The 19,746-nt window shown below is 40.6% G+C and overlaps 1 protein-coding gene across 4 annotated transcripts in view; it reads right to left on the minus strand.

The window, feature by feature from the left end:
* LOC117505204 (dachshund homolog 2-like) overlaps window positions 1-19,746 on the minus strand; it is a 99,834-nt gene that overhangs the window by 16,311 nt on the left and 63,777 nt on the right. For all 4 annotated transcript variants that reach the window (XM_034164777.1, XM_034164780.1, XM_034164779.1 and 1 more), the window contains 4 exons: window positions 9,451-9,561; window positions 2,715-2,927; window positions 623-792; window positions 314-419 (listed from right to left, as the gene is read on the minus strand). In XM_034164777.1, the coding sequence (XP_034020668.1) occupies window positions 314-419; window positions 623-792; window positions 2,715-2,927; window positions 9,451-9,561 (600 nt within the window). The remainder of the gene's footprint in view (window positions 1-313; window positions 420-622; window positions 793-2,714; window positions 2,928-9,450; window positions 9,562-19,746) is intronic.

The following is a 19,746-nucleotide window of genomic DNA, read 5'->3' on the forward strand; positions in this document are numbered from 1 at the left end:
AGGAGTCGTCGTCGAGTGAGGAAAGCCCCCAAGATACACATGACAACTCTGAAACACTACTTGTCTTAAGGGGGCATCACTGGAGAAACTGTGCTTTCGTCTGTTGTGTCACCAGTGATACAGCTGTATCCATCACCTCCAAAAAGGAGTCGAGTGAGGGAAGCCACCAAGACGCCCATTACATCTTTGAAACACTTTCCATTTTAAGTGGACGTCACTGGAGGAACTATGCTTTTCTCTGTTGCGTCACGGGTAATTATGCTTCGGGTGTTTCAGGGCTTTTCCACCATTGAGCGTGTATGTGAGCTCATACCGAGTCTTTCGGGCGAGCTGGAGGCGGAGCTGCTGGGCCGAGACTGCAGAGGAGTGTTTGTTTCATCAACAGATGGAGAAAGAGAAGGACTGTCACAAACCCGCTCCTAGAAAGAAAGAAGCAGAGGTACAGATACGTACAGCAGCTAACGGACTTTCTCTGAGCTCCAGTGTCGCCTGACGTCACTGAACCAAAGATGACCAGAGACATGAAACCGTTTTCAGACAAACACGCGCACACGGCTCATTCACAGTGAAATATTTCGGATTTCATTCCTGTGGAGGTGTTAAGAAGACGACTGCATGTTACCTTGATGACCGGTGCGCGGTGTACATGCGTATGTATCTGCTGGGCTGCGGCGGCCATGTTGGCAATCGTGCTGAGGTGGTTCATCTGCGACATCGCCATGGCTACAGACGCCGGCGGTAACCCCATGGGCATCAGAGGGTGGGGCATCATCATGAAAGGCAGGTCCAACCCTGACGGAGAAGAAAAGTTAGCGACTTTGATTTGACCCAATGAGGAACGAGAAACAAGTCAGAATGACCTTATGAACTGTTTCACATCATGTTTTATCATTTTTATTTTTGATGAATTAATAATCTGCCTGCCTGTCAAACAGTAAGAGGCAGTTTTTTTTTGTTTTTTTGTTTTTTTTTCCTGGTCTGTGATCTTGTGTTGAGTTGGAGTGTGAAACACAAAGTGACAGGTGTCATCTCGGTGTTAAACACTAATAAAAGTCGACAGAGCGGGCGCAAAAAAGGCGGTAAAAGGATTAACGGGTGATGAGATTTTCTGGATATTTCTGTTCCTTTTTCCATCTATTTTTTCCCCCCACATTTATTCTCTTTACAGTGCATTTTCCCTTTTATTGTACATGAAAAATGTTATTTTATTTTTACCTCATCATTGCATTCACTTTAAATCACTCCGTGACCCTCAACCCTCTAAAAGCATAACCTTGACCTTTGACCCCAAAGCCCTGTGATCCTAAAATAGTCCCATTTTGAAAGGCGCTTTCCGAAATGATGTTCACACTCTGATGGATTCCCCTTAGTTGTCAAACGGATGTGTACTATGGGAGAAAGACAAACAAAAAAAAAAACCCACCCTGTCTGCAGCTGCTTTCATTCCAATGAAACAATAACACTGATGGCTGCTGTTGTGACGACTGAAGTGATCGAATAATCAGTGTGAGTGTTTGTCACCTCGCGTGTCGAACTGTGTGCAAGCATTACTACTGCAATAAGAAAAACAGGCCGTTTGTTTGTTGATGAATTGAGTCATTTAGTAGAGTGTGCGCTGATTAATCCAGGCAGAGTGTTAATACAGGAGATGGCCACAGATTAAATGGCTTACATTAACAAACACTGTCACCCGTGTGTCTCTTTCTGCCCTCCTTCTGTCCCAGTGCACACTCCATTTCTTTTCAAACACTAAAATATTCACCTGCTTGGGGTTTTGCATGTTTCTACCCCCCCCCCCCCCTCACTTATTACAAAATTGATTAAATTAATTTTTGTCCTCAAAATTCTACACACAGTACCCCATAATGACTGATTTTGGAAATTTGTTAAAAATAAACTACAAATTGCATGTACATTATTATTCACAACCTTTGCCATGAAGCTCAAAAATTGTGCTCAGGTGCATCCTGTTGAGTCCTGGGGTACCTGGGGTAAATTCAGTTGATTGGACATGATGTGGAAAGACACACCTGTCTACATATAAGGTCCCACAGGTGACAGTGCATGTCAGAGCACAAACCAAGCATGAACTCAGAGGAATTGTCTGTAGACCTCCGAGACAGGATTGTCTTGAGGCACAAATCTGAGGAAGGGTACAGAAACATTTCTGCTGCTTTGAAGGGCCCAATGTGCAAAGTGGCCTCCATCATCCCTAAATGGAAGACGTTTGGATCCACCAGGACTGAGCGATCGGGGAAGAAGGGCCTTAGTTAGGGGAGGTGATCAAGAACCAGATGGTCACTCTGTCAGAGCTCCAGTATTACTCTGTGTTGGCTGTACAACACAGCCTGATGGCGCTTGAGGGGTGCTGCACAGAAAAATGGGTTTAACTGCCCAAAGATAGGTGCGCCAAGCTTGTGGCATCATATTCAAGAAGACTTGAGGCTGTAATTGCTGCCAAAGGTGCATCAACAAAGTATTGAGCAAAAGGTGTGGATACTTATGTACACGTGATTTCTTAGTTTTTTTTTTAATAAATTTGCAAAAATGCCCAAAAAAATGTATTTCACATTGTCATTATGGGGTATTGTGTGTAGAATTTTGAGGAAAGAAAATGAATTTAATCCATTGTGGAATAAGGCTGTAACATCACGTGTATAAAAATGAAGCGCCATGAATACTTTCTGGATGCACCGTTACGTGCATGGACTCACTGTTAGCTAGTAGCTGCTGCTGTTGCTGCTGCTGCTGCTGCTGCTGCTGCTGCTGGAGCTGCTGTTGATTGGCAGCTCCAATGGCTGGCCCCCTCCCTCCTCCTCCTGTTTCTCTGCCACCTCCTGCTGATGCTCCTCCTGCTCCTCCTCCACTGTGAGCTCCAGAGGGCGGACTGGTCAGTCGGTCTTTATCCCAGGAACACTCGCTGCCTCCTGGGTAGAGACGGACAGAATAAGTCTGTCACACAATGAATCTGCAATGCAAATTCCATTTTGTTGCGTTGTGTGCGAGTAGTTTGTACTGAGAGTTTGGTGCACAAGTATCTGAAGTCCCAACTGACTGAAATGTATTGCAGAATTATTAACTGGGTGATTTTATATTAGATAGAACTTTATTGATCCCTTGTGAAGACTCCATCAGGAAAATTGATGTTACAGCAGCATTGTATAGCAGCAAACAGGGTAAGAAGCACACAGAGCATCCAAAGTGAAAGCAAAAAAAATTGCAAATATAAATATGAATACACAAATATAGTAAATACCGTTTTTACGATTTTGCCAGTTATTTAAAGAATTTCCTTACTTGCAAACTTCATCAACTTATTTTCAAGTTAGCTAGGGTACACAACAACCAAACTTGCTGTTGATGAATGCGAGCTAAACTCACTCCACTGATCCAGAAATATGCTAAATTAATGAGTCAGCGTGCACAATGAAGTTAGCAAAAGGCTAACATCAGCTAGCCCCTAAAGAGTTTATAGCAAGAAGTTATTACACATGGAGACATGGTGTCAAAACTGTATTTTTGTTGGTCACGGACGATCAAAGCGATCTCCCACATAATTTTTGAGGAAACATAACTCTATTCCAAATAGCTATTTTTTTATTTGTTGTTTTGTTTTATAAGTTGTGCTGTTAACATCACTAACATGATGGTCCCTCCCACTTTACTAGATTATGCTGAGTCAGGGTTCTACTTCCAGGAGCTAATGTGTAGAACTAATATACTACCAGCATGTAGTACATTAGTACTACATCCTGGAAGTAGTATCTTGAATTTTCTTGAAGGCATGTAGAAGACTAGAAGAAACATGATAAAATAACCAAGTTTAGATGGATGATCCTAGTTCAGAAAGGTTAACCAGTCAGCTGTATTTCAGTGGAGAATTATCCAATTATCCAGCGCATTACTGCGCTAGTTTACTTTTGTTGATGGTTGAATGTTTGTCACGTTTCTGTGTGTTGGTTATAGATTTTGGCTGTTTGTTACTTTTAGGACGCAGGTGTTTTAATAATAGTTCCTCATAAAATGTTTTTATTATTGAATAGTGAGGAAGCTTCACGCATCATTCCTGCACATTCTGTGTAACACTGCCTCTCTCACCCTCTCTCTCTTTATCTACTCCCAGCTCCCTCGCTCATCCGTCTTCATCTCCCTCCATTAGTTTGAATTAGTAAGCGTCTCTCTCTATTATTGCCCGCTGAAATCCCTGCGCTCTGTGTGTGTGGATGACAGCTGGGCCTCATCCTTTCTGCCATTTACGCCGGGGAAGAAAAGAAGCATAAACAGATGGGCAGATGTTCTCTCATTCTTTCTTTGGCCTTGTCCTCTCCTTTGCTTTTCTCTCCACCACATTTTGTTTGTGTCACATTCCTTTCTCTTTAACTTTCCTGAAGCCTATTGTTTTGGAATGGAACCTTTTTTATTGTTTATAAACAACTCATAAATTAGTCTCCTGATTTAACAGTTTGTTACTTACTTTTTTTCCCCAAATGATTTTTATAAAATGTGATGTGCAGGAGAAAGACAACACGAGAAGTGCATAAAGGAGAGGAGCCAGATTATGCACAGGACCCTCAATTTGGTGCCGTTCTAGTTACTAGAAGGATATTAAGCTAATTTAGCTACTTTAAACTAATGTTGGAGCTGAAAGATCAACCTAGGGAGTAACTGGTCTTCATGGTTGTTGACAGAATATCTCAAAAATCATGACATTTTGAGAAACGGAACCAAAGCCATATGGTCGCACTGGACACCCACCCTGCACATTTGACCTTTGAACTTCAAAAAAAATGTCAGAATTGGCACGTTCTGCCCATAAATGAGCGAGAGCCCCCAAGATAAAACCTTAAATCCCTTCTCTGAAATTTTAGCAGCCTACATTTTGAGGTCAAAGGTCAAGCAAGACAGTTCCTGCGAAGAACTATTAGTTATGTTTAAGTATTTTTCTCCCCCATCGTCTTGTCTCACTGTTGTTCTGTTTTCTTTGACAAAAATATGAAGATCGAAATAAAGAGGTAGTTTCCACTGTCACATAAATCACTCTTTCAGACTTGTCTCATTCATCTCTCCTTCTACTCAGTGTTTTTTCTTTTTTATTGTGCAAGAAAACAAAAAAAATACTGTCACACGGAGCAGAACAAACCCTAGTCATCGACTTTCACCCATTGAACACCAAAAAAATCTTTCTCTTTTCTTCCCTTTTCTTTTTGCCCTAAATATCCCTTTCTCTGGCCGTGGCTCTACTTTCCCCGCTGTCCTCTCTTGCTTTATTTTCTTTGCGTTCGTATACTTCTTCCTCTGCTCTATTGTCTGCTGCAGATTCCCAGGCTGGAGCGAGTGTCTGTTACAAAGAAAATAAGGTCGGACAATGAAAAGAAGGCTTTCCACACACTTAGAAAGGGGGGGAATCACTGATTGAAATAAAAGAAGAGCAGTTGGGAGATGGGAGGGAATAAATAAAAAACGACAGGGAGTAACTCTATCACCCCATTTGCCAGGTCAGCTGAAAAAAAGAGAATGAGTGGAAGAAAAAAGGACTGCACTTTTTTGTTTTCTGTTTGCTTTTTGTTTTCTGGCTTTTCAATAATTTAGAAATGCAAACAGCAGAGATGGAGAGAGTCTTTGTTTGTATGTCAGACAGCTGCGTCCATCAATAATGAACTCTGCCATCACTACTCCTGTTGTTATGGTTAATAAATGAACAATTACAAAATTTGAGATTCCCATTCGTCTTTACCCGTCTCGGGCTGTGACAACTAATCAGTCAAATAAGGTGTTAAAAAAAAAAATATGATTTGTAAAAATTTGTTTTATTACTGATCAGTTAGTTGCTGATGTCACAAAGGCGAAAACCATTTAGAAACATGACGGTGAAGGCTAAAGTCTGCTCCCAATCAGCCGGATCATGAAAATGATAAATAATGCACGCTGCATTAATGAAGATTAGCAATTTTCTTTATTAAAAAAAAAAGGCAGTGGTGCTTGCTTTAATGTCAAAATATTACAAGTCATTCTTGAGAGAACAAGAAGTCTGGTTCTAACTTTGTTGAACAAATGTGCTATATATATATATATATATATCATATGGTCAGGCTTTCCGGATGCTCGGTGCATAAAGTTTTATTTTTGTTTTTTGCAAATTTATTAAAAATAAACTAAAAAAAAAAATCACATGTACATAAGTATCCATACCCTTTGCTCAATACTTTTGTTGATGCACCTTTGGCAGCAATTACAGCCTCAAGTCTTCTTGAATGTGATGCCACGAGCTTGGTGCACCTATCTTTGTGCAGTTTTGTCCATTCCTCTTTGCAGCACCTGTCAAGCTCCATCAGGTTGGATGGGGAGCGTCGGTGCACAGCCATATTCAGATATTGATATCTTGGCTGTGTGCTTAGGGTCACTGTCCTGCTGAAAGATGAACTATCACCCCAGTCTGAGGTCACGAGCGCTCTGGAGCAGGTTTTCATCCAGGATGTCTCTGTTCATTGCTGCATTCATCTTTCCCTCAATCCTGACTAGTCTCCCAGTTCTTGCTGCTGAAAAACATCCCCACAGCATGATGCTGCCACCACTATGCTTCACTGTAGGGATGGTGCCTGGTTTCCTCCAAACATGACGCCTGATATTCACACCAAATCTTCAATCTTTGTCTCATCACACCAGAGAATTTTATTTCTCATGGTCTGAGAGTCCTTCAGGTGCCTCTTGGCAAACTCCAGGTGGGCTGCCATGTGGCATTTACTAAGGAGTGGCTTCCGTCTGGCCACTGTACCATACAGGCCTGATTGGTGGATTGCTGCAGAGGTGGCTGTCCTTCTGGAAGGTTCTCCTCTGTCCACAGGGGAATGCTGGATCTCTGACTGAGTGACCATCAGATTCTTGGTCACCTCCCTGACTAAGGCCCTTCTCCCCCAGTTGCACAGTTTTGGCAGGTGGTCAGCACTAGGAAGAGTGTTTGTGGATCAAAACTTCTTCCATTTACATATGAATGAGGCCACTGTGCTCATTGGAACCTTAAAAGAAGCAGAAATGTTTCTGTACCCTTCCCCAGATTTGTGCCTTGAGACAAACCTGTCTCGGAGGTCTACAGACAATTCCTTTGACTTCATGCTTGGTTTGTGCTCTGACATGCACTGTCAACTGTGGGATGTTATATGTAGACAGGTGTGTCTCTTTCCAAATTATGTCCAACCAACTGAATTTACTCCAGGTGGACTCCAGTTAAACTGTAGATACATCTCAAGGATGATCAGTGGAAACACAAGGCACCTGAGCTCAATTTTGAGCTTCATGGCAAAGGCTGTGAATACTTATGTACATGTGCAACAGTGGCCTCCCATGGTTATCAGGACACTGCGATTAGCAACAAGGGTTCACATACAACTTCATACAGTCATTTATATGGATACTGGAAACTTCTGGAATTTTTGCGACCCCACTCAATGACACACTGAATGACTGACTCCATTAATCCTGTGCATACACTGCTAACCACAGAGGGTATTAAAGGTTGTGTAAATATTGTGCATTTGAACACTTTTTCCATTTTGTTTCAAATATAAATTTTTCAAACATTTATATATTGTATTTTTCAGTACCAGCACTGCTGTCCTATTGACTCTCTGGATTAACTTCCTAAGATAACATTTTAAACAATGGATTTCTCACAAATGAAGCAATGGTGAAAAATGAGTAAAGCAGAGACTTTAATGTTTTGTTATTCGTGCTGCCAAAATGAGAACTTCAAAACAGTCACATTTATGATTTTGTCTTTCTTTCTTTCTGTTTAAGGAAAAATTATCATCAGATTAATTGTGCTTCAGCTTTTGAGTCATGCAAAACACCCATGGGTGAAAATGTCACTTAAATATGAAATTATGTAGGAAGTAAGGTTTTCCAATGAGATGAAGACACTGAATGGTGCTGAAATCTGAGTAGCTCTTATATCAGAGAACACATGCTGGAGTAGTGGAGGCCTCTGTCAGCGTGTGTTGAACCTGATCTGAGTCAGCGAGGTGATCTGTGACGTGAGCCGCGCTCATGTTTCAATGTGAAATTCATACTGAATTTATTCTTGTCTTTCCATGTCTGCCTCTTTTTTGTGTGTGTGTTTTACAGCATGATGTCCAGCCAGGGCAGGTAAGACAGGAAGACACTATACAGAATTAATTTCTTTTGGGGGGGGGCTTGATGTAACATGGACACAAGAAGGAAGATGAGGAGACGTTATGGTGAAATGAGGAAGTACAGAAACTATAAGGAAGAAGAGATTGGCAAAAAAAAAAAAAAAGAACCAGGATAGAAATAATGCAGTGACGAGTGTGTTGATACGGTGGAGGAAGTATTTTGAGGAGCTGATGAAGAAAGAAAATGAAATGAATAGACATTTGGATTGTGATTACAGAGTGAACAAGAACAATCAGAGATTTCTGACATCCGCCAAGGGTTGATAATGACTCAAAATAAGATATGTGATTCACATCTTGACCCGGATTTTACCTGGATCTACATTCCACAACCAATGCAATAGTTGCATACTGATCCAGAACGGTCTGACTGATCAAGATGTTGCAATCTCATATTTAATTCACAACCTGAAACAAAATAGTGTCTTCCTGATCTCGGTTTTACATCGTGATGTCGTATCTGTGAAGTAGCTTTGATGTAATCCTTAAAAATCTATAAAATGAATACCTGATCCAAAATCGGGATCCAGATCACCTACAAAATTTAATGGAGTCTTCCAAGGCCTAACATCAATGTGTGGTCAAAATTTGGTGAAAATCCATTAAGTAGTTCTGACGTAATCCTTAAAATACGACAAAGTGAAGCATACAAATTGAAATCCTAATCTATAAAATGAAATCCCGATCCAGTAGTTCTGAGTAGTGGTGGGATTACATTATGGAGCAGGTTAATGGATAAGACAGGAGTCTCCATGATTTGTGATGTTTGCAGATGATGCTGATCTGCATTGAGAGTGGAGAGCAGATTGAGACCTGGAGAGGTGTGGTCATGCTCTAGAGAGAAGGGGAATGAAATGTGTATGAATGAGAGGGAGGGTGGAGGAAGGGTGTGCAAAAGAGCTGGAAAAGGCATGATTGTTGAAAATTAACAGGACTGTTCTCAGACTGTCGTATGGGTTAGACAGAAAGACAGGAAGCAGAGCTGAAGATGCTGTGATGTTCCTTTGGAGTGACCAGGATGGACAGGATTAGAAATCAACACATGAGAGAGACAGTGCAGGTAGGATGGTTTGGGTGTGTGCAGAGGAGGGATGTTGGGTAAATCTTGAGAAGGATGCTGAGGGAGGGAAACCAGAGTCGAGGTTTATGGATGTGGTGAACAAGAGGTGGTCACTCTGTATATTTATTCATAAGTTATTATGAACAACTTTTAAGCAGTTTGTACCAAAAACATCTTTTGTGCATTATGAGATTTGCGTCTTACCTGCATTTGAGTGTAAATCGTCGTTGTCTGACTCGTTGCCATTTTGGAGACTCATCATCATCTTCATCTTCTGAAGCTTCTGGAGCTCAGCCATAGCTGCTGCCGTCAGGCCTGCAAAACAAACAGGAAAACACAGCTGTTAGCGTCTTTGTCACCAATACCTGAAAGTATACCAACGCTGTGTGCGCATATTCAGATTTTCTGTGAACTGACGCATCGGACAGTTGAGGGCAGAGGTTGTCTGATCATGCTTGTGTTTAAAATAAAGATTTCTAAGAGCGATGATCCTTTGATTGGAGAAGAGTTACAATTTAAACAGATCTGGAATTAATTTAACCTTTTCCTCATACTATTATAAATAAAACAAAAATATGGAAGGCTTAGAAATCCCCTGATAAATGGAAGAGAAATAAGAGACCAAAATGGTAAAAATTAATCATCAATAATAAAAAATCACACGTGACAGTAAAATGTAGAATGTACAGTTTCACCACTAAATGATTTGAAAAAAATCAATGTTTAATATGTGGCAGCTGCAGCAATCATCTTCTTAAATTCAACCAATTACTGCTGTCTGATTTTTCACGGGTGTGAGGCTCACCCTTACCCACAATGCTTTGCAGCAAGTTGTAACACACACATACTGATACTTACTCCTGACCGTCGCCGACAAATCCTGTTTTCAGTTTAAGTGTTTGGTGTTTGGTAGAAGTGTTTCAGAATGTAAAAGCTGCGTTGACACGCTGCAGGCTGGTGTGTAGTCACTGACGTGTATATACAACACACACACACATACACACACACACACACACGGTCCTTTGTATGAGCTGAGATCTCAGCTCTGAGCACTGACCTGGAACTGACTTCTATACACAACAACCAGCAGAGTGAGAGAGATGACCCATTGTGCACACGTGTGTGTGTGTGTGTACGTACAGTATGTTGGTGCTCGTGTGTGTGAGTGAATGCACGCTTATCTGTGCATACTTTCATAATGTGCGCGTGTGGGTCAGTTGGTTTTGGCCCGGTCACGGTTGACGGCTTTGGAGGAATGTCCATTACACACAGTACATTTGTTTGAAAGCCATAAAGAAAACAAGATAGAGGGAGAAATGAAAAGGAGGGGGAGGAGGAGGTGTCACCTTGTTTGAAAATTAATTTAAAGTGGGATGGGAAGACAGATGGATGGATGGATCAGTGGAGCAAGGGTAAGGTTTGAAAAACCATGTTGAGTGAACTAAAGTGAAATTCTGCCGATGACAACGCTTCATACGTCCTTTAATTAACTACTGTTTGTATGATTTAGATGTGCGTTAACCTACAAAAAGTATCAATCTGAATTTAATTTGGTCTGTAATTGCATCCTGACAGTCTCTTTTGAGGAAAAAAAAAAGAATGACTCTTCTCAAAAATTGTGGAAAATTTTGATTAGTCACTGAGCAAAATGTAAAAAAATAAATCTGTATCCACATCAACCCATAAATTTAACATAGTCATACTCATGATAATAGTAATTAAACTATATGTGTGTATATATACTCAGTCAGGATAGAGAGAAAGAGCACTTTCAAGAGAAATTTTCAAAATTCTCTACATAATAAAATATCAAAACATTAAAATTTAAATTTTGCATCCAAGAACAGTTTAAAATTGGAATATCAAAACGGTCATTGGCATAACTGTGAAAGACACTTCCTTGGCTATGGATAATTTGACCAACAGGTGCTACATAAAGAGATAATTAAAGTGGTCCTAGAACAGAACTTTGAGGTACACCATACTTTATAGCTGCAACTTACACCAAAATTGAATATTCTACCATTGCGGAAATCATCTGAAAGCATACTACATAATCAGTATTTTTTTTTTTTTATGTAATTTTTAAAAAAAACTTATGGTGGATGTATGTTGTCTTTGTCGGTATGAGCAACCAACACAGGTGTATACAAAAAAATTTTGCCAGCCCTGGACAAATTGGTACACATCTTTTAATATCCAATGAAAATCATTAAGTCAAGGCTTCTTTGTTCGAAAAAGTTTTAAATCTATGCTCTTTAATCACCAAGTAAAACCACATCTTTCAAACATGATCCAAAATAAGTACAAATACTTTTATTTCTTAACAACTGATTAAGCTGAACTCATAGGGATATTCAGTGACTTGAAAATATTCATAAACTGCCATGTCTCAAGCCAGTTAAATGCAATGGATTATTTGGTGTTTTTATTTAACCTAGATTATGTCAAACATTTGTTTTCATGGTTAAAGAGTACAGTTTACACAAAAAAGTATGAAAGAAGTACATTCTGATTTTGATGCGCAAGGATCTGCATTTATGGAAATGATGCAGATCTGAAACAGTCAGAATTTGATCGATTAGAACAGATATCCTTCAGTAAATTGTCATTGAACAGTGAGCTTCTTTGTCATAAACACATTAATCTAATCCATGATTCCCCAGAACGTGTGATGTTAGAAGGATCGCCTGAATGAGGAGGGAAGAGAAAGCGCGAGAGACCCTGAGGCAAACTGACCAGACGTATTGTCTGCTCTCCTGCAGAGAGGAAGAACAAACAGAGAACACAATTTTAAAACGAGGCCAAAAACAGAGAGGAGGGCTTTGACAAGTTAATGCAATCATAAAAACACAAACTATAACTGCACTAGATCCAGACCAAACTACCACGTCATCTCCCTTTTATTTTTTTTTTAAATCAAGATATGCATTTGAAATTTTGAGAAAAATAATCAAAAACCCAATGCAAAAAAAGCAATAAATTCTGCAGATGTGGGTCAAACTAGCATTTGAAACTTTCAGAATGTCTACATAATCATTTGTGGAGGCAACTTTGTTGTTGTTGTTGTTTGAAGTCCAGATTCTGTGAACTCTGAAGTACAGTCATCATGATGCCCAATGAAAAGCCATCTCGAAACAAGCAAGCTTTGAGATGACGGACGTAGCGTTGACCTAAATTAAATCTCCTACCATAAAAGCTGGTGTGGATTTTGCTGTATTATCTTGTAATTTGTAGTATGACGTCACATCGTGTAGTTAACGGCAAACTTATTTGTACTTTTACAACCCATGTTTCCTTGAAGTTTCATTATAAATTGTTCATTGGTTTTTGTAAAAATGATTAAATGTTGATGATCCAGGAAATTTTCTTTTTTTAGTTATTTGCTCAAATGAGTTGTGTGCTCTTGTTTGAGAATAAGAATAGCTGTTTGTCGTTGACGTGAGAAAGCTTATTGACGTTACGGGTTAAAAATCACATTTTTCTCCATTCAAGGAGAAAAACGTTTTCTCCATTTCTTTCATATTAAAGGCACTGCGCTGCGGTGGTTTGAATCATATTTGTCTAATAGATTACAATTTGTTCATGTAAATGGGGAATCTTCTTCACAGACTAAAGTTAATTATGGAGTTCCACAAGGTTCTGTGCTAGGACCAATTTTATTCACTTTATACATGCTTCCCTTAGGCAGTATTATTAGACGGTATTGCTTAAATTTTCATTGTTACGCAGATGATACCCAGCTTTATCTATCCATGAAGCCAGAGGACACACACCAATTAGCTAAACTGCAGGATTGTCTTACAGACATAAAGACATGGATGACCTCTAATTTCCTGCTTTTAAACTCAGATAAAACTGAAGTTATTGTACTTGGCCCCACAAATCTTAGAAACATGGTGTCTAACCAGATCCTTACTCTGGATGGCATTACCCTGACCTCTAGTAATACTGTGAGAAATCTTGGAGTCATTTTTGATCAGGATATGTCATTCAAAGCGCATATTAAACAAATATGTAGGACTGCTTTTTTGCATTTACGCAATATCTCTAAAATCAGAAAGGTCTTGTCTCAGAGTGATGCTTAAAAACTAATTCATGCATTTATTTCCTCTAGGCTGGACTATTGTAATTCATTATTATCAGGTTGTCCTAAAAGTTCCCTAAAAAGCCTTCAGTTAATTCAAAATGCTGCAGCTAGAGTACTGACGGGGACTAGAAGGAGAGAGCATATCTCACCCATATTGGCCTCTCTTCATTGGCTTCCTGTTAATTCTAGAATAGAATTTAAAACTCTTCTTCTTACTTATAAGGTTTTGAATAATCAGGTCCCATCTTATCTTAGGGACCTCGTAGTACCATATCACCCCAATAGAGCGCTTCGCTCTCAGACTGCAGGCTTACTTGTAGTTCCTAGGGTTTGTAAGAGTAGAATGGGAGGCAGAGCCTTCAGCTTTCAGGCTCCTCTCCTGTGGAACCAGCTCCCAATTCAGATCAGGGAGACAGACACCCTCTCTACTTTTAAGATTAGGCTTAAAACTTTCCTTTTTGCTAAAGCTTATAGTTAGGGCTGGATCAGGTGACCCTGAACCATCCCTTAGTTATGCTGCTATAGACGTAGACTGCTGGGGGGTTCCCATGATGCACTGTTTCTTTCTCTTTTTGCTCTGTATGCACCACTCTGCATTTAATCATTAGTAATCGATCTCTGCTCCCCTCCACAGCATGTGTTTTTCCTGGTTCTCTCCCTCAGCCCCAACCAGTCCCAGCAGAAGACTGCCCCTCCCTGAGCCTGGTTCTGCTGGAGGTTTCTTCCTGTTAAAAGGGAGTTTTTCCTTCCCACTGTAGCCAAGTGCTTGCTCACAGGGGGTCGTTTTGACCGTTGGGGTTTTACATAATTATTGTATGGCCTTGCCTTACAATATAAAGCGCCTTGGGGCAACTGTCTGTTGTGATTTGGCGCTATATAAAAAAATTGATTGATTGATTGATTGAAGGATGAATACTCAAGAAATGAGAGAGGGAACGGTGGAGGAGAAGGGAATAAAAATGGAAAATGCACTCCCCCTGTGGGGTCAGAACTGTATTCACGCATTGATTAATCTACTGAGGAGCACCTTGATACACACATACACACAAAAGTGGACGCGCTTAAATACACTCAGTCGCGTGCACGTATGTAAACTCTTTCGACCACAGAGTCAGAATGCCTGCTTTGCCTCCGTGCAACCAGAAGACAATCAATAGTAAGGGCAGAGCCACAAAACTGTTCTCCATCACGGCTACCCTACCGACATACAGACGCGCTCCCAGATCGATGGCTGTCCGCTGTGTCCACGGTTACTGAGCATCGACCCTGTAGTTAATGGTGACCATGGAACCTTGGGAATTAGTGTTTGATTGATTGACAGACTGCCTCAGAAACACACACATCATATAGAACCAATATGTGTGTTTTAGTGGTCTCCTGCCGGTCGCCTATAGGTTGCTTATGCATCTGCTTTTCCTTCGCATGCATCATAAAACTATTAGGACTTGCAGGACAGAGGAGGAGAACAGGAAAAGAACTGGAAGAAAGAATGACGGCACACCACGTTGCCACAATACCACAAATTTCAGTATGTTCATCTCACTTAATTACCATGCTTTGAATCCAGCTGTGACGTAGTAGCTCTATATGGTAGATCGATGGTCAATGGGGTGACCATGAGATCCCAAATCCTCAACCACTTGAACAATTAAACATTATGTAGGCTTGTTGTCGTTCAATTGACTGGTACCCATCGTAGTTACAGTTGGAAGTAAGATAACCACTAGAAGCCGTAGACAACCACAGTTTGCCACCTAAGGACCAACTCCAGATGTAGAGATGCTGCCTTCATCGAGGCCAGAGAAAGGTGCATAATCCGTGTGCCTGGAGGTAACACACAGACATTGGGCATGGGTGGAATCAAACCCTAGACCTTCTTGCTGTGAGGCAAGAGTGCTACCGTCTATTCCACTCTGCTACTTGTAGTCCTGTTTGCTAAAGGGATAATCATATCACGTCTAGTTGTAGTGTAGGAGACAGACATGGCGCTTATTTGTCGCAGTCTGATCATCTTACCACTCCCACGCTGTGGCTGCTCAGTCAGGTATTTCATATCCCATTACAGTCTGTCAAGGACTCTGGTACGACTAGCTGCAACTTGGTAGAAAGGTCATTTTTGTGGATGTTAGTCATAAGATTAATGGGTTTGACATTTTGTTGAGCTGGAACCCAAAAGAAGAGAATTTGGTAGTCAGTCGGGGCAAAAGCAGGAGTCATTGCTAAGGTTTCGAAATGAGATCTGACTGTCATTCCCCAGTGTAATGTTGAAGGTCTTTCATAGCACTGAGTTTGCTGCTGGATGCTATTTGGTGATCCTCACCCCCCTCTAAGCTCGCGTTTGGCCACAGTCATAAATATTTAATTTGCTGCACCTACATTTCTGACGAAGTGCCCTGAACACTCAGATGGAGCGACACTTTGAATAAAACAAACGGGAAAAGGAAGAAATTGCTCTTTGTGTTCTGAATTTAGAAACACACTGTTCATTCCTTCTTGTTTTTCTTGGGTTTTTTGGTTTGTTTTTCCTTTCTTTCTTTCTTTCTTTCTTTTTTTCCCCTTGCGAGCACTCGGAGTGCCAATTTACAAATGCGGCCGATTGCTCTTGTGCTGAGCCAAACAGATTTCTGCTCTACGCTGCAGCACTTAGGTTGGTCATCTTTAGCTTTCACTGTATGTCCAAGATTCCACCCCTCTGCCCCCCTGCCATTTTTGCTGGCCATTTCCTTTAATCTCGACTAGAAGTAGTTGCTTTTGCAAGTGTTCAACTTTGTGAGTCTATTTGTATTCCAACATCTTATTAGGACAAAAACATCAAACCACTGGTTTTCCAATGGCTCCAAGACTTAGCCGCAGTTTGTTATAGAGTTAAATCCCCGTTTACACTCAGGACTTAAAGTGTTAATCTGTTTAACACCATTTTTTGGGCTTCAGTCCCTACTATTAGTACTTCAGGAGCTAATTACATGTCAGCGGTTGGACATTTGATTCAATAATACGCTTAACATCTTCAGTGGTCTCCTGCAATTTATGAGTTTTATCAAATTTTTAGTTATTGAAGTGATCATTGGCAATTTGTGTTGTCCTGTACCCCACAGTGCACCCAGAAAGAAATCAAAATTTGCTTTGTTGACTTTGTGCTTTAAAATGCCGTTTTGGAATCACTTGATTTTTGTCAATAATACAAATATTTGGATTTTCTGAGGTGCCACTGATTAAGAATAAATACATTTATATCATATCCATATGAATCATATTTGGGTCAAATTGTTGCCAAAAAAAAAATCTCAAAGTTGGAAACCAGCGTTGTCAGTATTAACTCTCCTTGATTAAAGACACAATCACAGGTGTTTCCCAGAGGTTCTGAACATTACCAGCCTTTTTGTCTGAGTTAAATGATGGTGATTCTTCATCTTATTACTATCTAAAAACACTTTTTTCTTACTTGCTCTTTTACATTTATTGTGATTCACATCAAAATAAGAAACAAGTTGTACCGTTTTAGAAAATCTACTGTAAATTCAGTCATGTTCCCCTACAGTCTGGTCAAAAAATATCTGGACTGATTAAAAGTTTGTGGGTGTGTTTATTCATCCTTGCATCCAACGTGTGTGTGTGTGTGTGTGTGTGTGTTTAAAAAGACAAGGCAAAGCATTGAGGCGTTTTTGAAGTGAATTAACAAGTCAAATGAGTGCCGCAGCGCTCTGCATAGGTTAACACATCATCACTGCCTCTTTGTTAAAGAAGACGGGCCCAATTAAACTGATATCACTCTCTTGTTGTCGTTCACCTCCTCCTCTCATCTTCCAGTTTTATCCTCCTTTTTCATCTCTTTACTCTCTCTGCTTATTAAATTTACGATCACCTCCATCCATTATTTCCATCTCTTCTTTTTGCTTACTGGAATACTGTTAACTTCCCTCAGAATGTTTCTTCTTTCAATACTTTTTTCCCCTCATCCCAAATTTGGGTTAAGAGGAAAAATTCAGTGCCACATTGTTCGCATGCCAAGGTGGTGAGCGGACGCTGACGTAGGCTCATCCCGTGTACTTTGCAGGAAGATGAAGTAATAAAACATTTAAAACAAAACAAAGTTTCGATTAGATTAACTGTAGTTTTTATATAAAGGTATGGGGTTGAAATAAAATACTATTTTCTATATTACAATAATTATGTTTATAAAAGCTAACAGCAGCGGTAAATACTAGACAAACTGATCATTTTTTTTCTGCAGGGAACTAGCTTCTAACAGTTAGAAAAAATAAAACTCGCCAACAACCAACTGTGTTGTCTTATTTGATTATTTTGTGTAAGAAGATGCTGTGAGCAATTATGTTGCAACATATGTTGTTTTAATATTATTTTAGTTCACCAATTCTGGTCTGGAGATGATTAAAAAAAAATTAAATTTAAAGCACATTGTTTTTAAAGTGAACAGGAATAAGGAGTTTGTTGAACACACACTCTCCTCTCTCTCTCCTGATGCTGTGTTACACTCCTCTTACCTTCTTTTAATTCCTCCGTCATTTCATTTTTCCCCTCATCCTTCCCTTTCGTTTACTTTGTCACCATTTTCCTCTGAAGTCTGCTGCACGTTTTCTAACTGTGTGATAAATGTCCATCTGTGATTGGCCGATGCCCCCCATCGCCGTGGCGCCCGCGAGGTCGTAAACAACAGCCCGTCTCCCCTGGCAACGTGGCGTCTCCATGGACGCGGTGCCGTTAAGACAACCGAACTCTGCGTGTGTGTGACTCGGGCGGAATGCGACACTGCCAACTGTGTGTGTGTGTGTGTGTGTGTGTGTGTGTGTGTGTGTGTGTGTGTGTGTGCGTGCGTGCGGGGGTGGGGGGGTTGTGCGTGTGCTTTGTGTTTGTGCGGGCTAATGAGCGATCATAAGTGACCAAATGTTTTCTCAGGGTTCCACTAATGTTCAACAAACACACATTCACATGCACACAAACACGTGCACACTTCACCTGATGTGTGTGTGCAGGCAGTAATGTGTGCGTGTCATTAGTATGCCACAGTGAGCCGTGTCCATATGTCACTAAACACAAGCATGTTTTATTTATCCGCGAGAGAGAGAGAGAGAGAGACGGTCACTGTCAAGGGGGAGAAATAAGGGATGAAGGAGAGAGAGAGAGAGAGAGGAAGGAGAGGAAAAACGCAAGATGGGCAAAATTATGTCAGGGGAAGCAAAAGGATGGTGGAGAAACATGTGAGAAGGAAGGAATGAGGGAGAGGGAAAGTATACGCAAAAAAGGAGATAAGACGGGAGAAGCAAAAAAAAAAAAAAAAAAAACAGCAGGAAGTACCGGAGTAGATATAAGGAAAGCACAAGGAAGGGAAGAAGGGAATTATGGATGTTAAAAAAAGGACAGGAAGGAAAGAAGGTATAAAGTTGTTGAGATGAGAAAGGAAGTGAAACTAAAGTGGAAGTAAAATTATGAACAAAACAACAAAAAAGGAGGCATCAGGAAGTCGAGGAAGGATGTACCAATGAGGGCAGGTGGGAGGATGAAAGTTAGGAAGGAGGGCAAGAAGGAACTGAGGAACAAACTGAGGTAGTGAGGATGGAAGAAGAGAAAGGAAGTGAGGACTAGTGGAAGTAATGAAAGAAAAAACAGAATGGTGCAAGAAAAAAGATGAAAAAACTTCAGAGGAGAAATGAGAGTGTAGGAAGGAAGGTAAGAAGGGGAGAGAACATAAGGAAGCGAGGATGGGAGGAGAGATAACAGGAAGGAAAGACATGGAAAAGAAAGCAGCAATGAAGTGTTAGAGCACAGAGGAGGTGTGGAGAAAGAATGTTAAGGAAAAAGATGAGGAAAGATTAAAAGAAGGTATGGAGGAGGGACAGGAGGAAAGTGGAGACATAGGAGCAGTGAGAAAGGAAGGAAGGAACTGAAGTGTCAAATCCAAAAAGGAGGGAGAGAGGTGAACTAAGGAAAGAAGATCAAAGTGTGGCAGCACTGAAACAGAAAAGGAGAGAGGAAGAAAAGGAAGGAAACTTTCTGGTGATAAAGGGAAGGAGAAAGTAGTAGGAGCCAAGTAGACAGGGAAGGAGAAAAAAAATGACAGAAGGAAAGGAAGGAAGGAAGAAAGTAACATACTGTAGGAGGAAACAAGGGGACAGGGAAGGAGAAAGAGGGAGGAAATGACAGAGGAAAGGAAGGAAGTAACGTACTGTAGGAGGAAACAAGGGGACAGGGAAGGGGAAACGGGGAGGAAATGACAGAGGAAAGGAAGGAAGAAAGTGATCTACTGTAGTACTGACAAAGTAGAAAAAGTAAGAGGGGGCAAGAGAAGTAAGTAGGGAAGAAAAGAGGTAGGGAGGGATGGACAGATGGAGGAGTAGGACCCCAGAGACATGTCATTCATCACACCATCGTGCCGTCTGCACTCATTCGACTGT

The sequence above is a fragment of the Thalassophryne amazonica genome, chromosome 23 (assembly GCF_902500255.1).
Source record: "Thalassophryne amazonica chromosome 23, fThaAma1.1, whole genome shotgun sequence".
NCBI lineage: Eukaryota > Metazoa > Chordata > Actinopteri > Batrachoidiformes > Batrachoididae > Thalassophryne > Thalassophryne amazonica.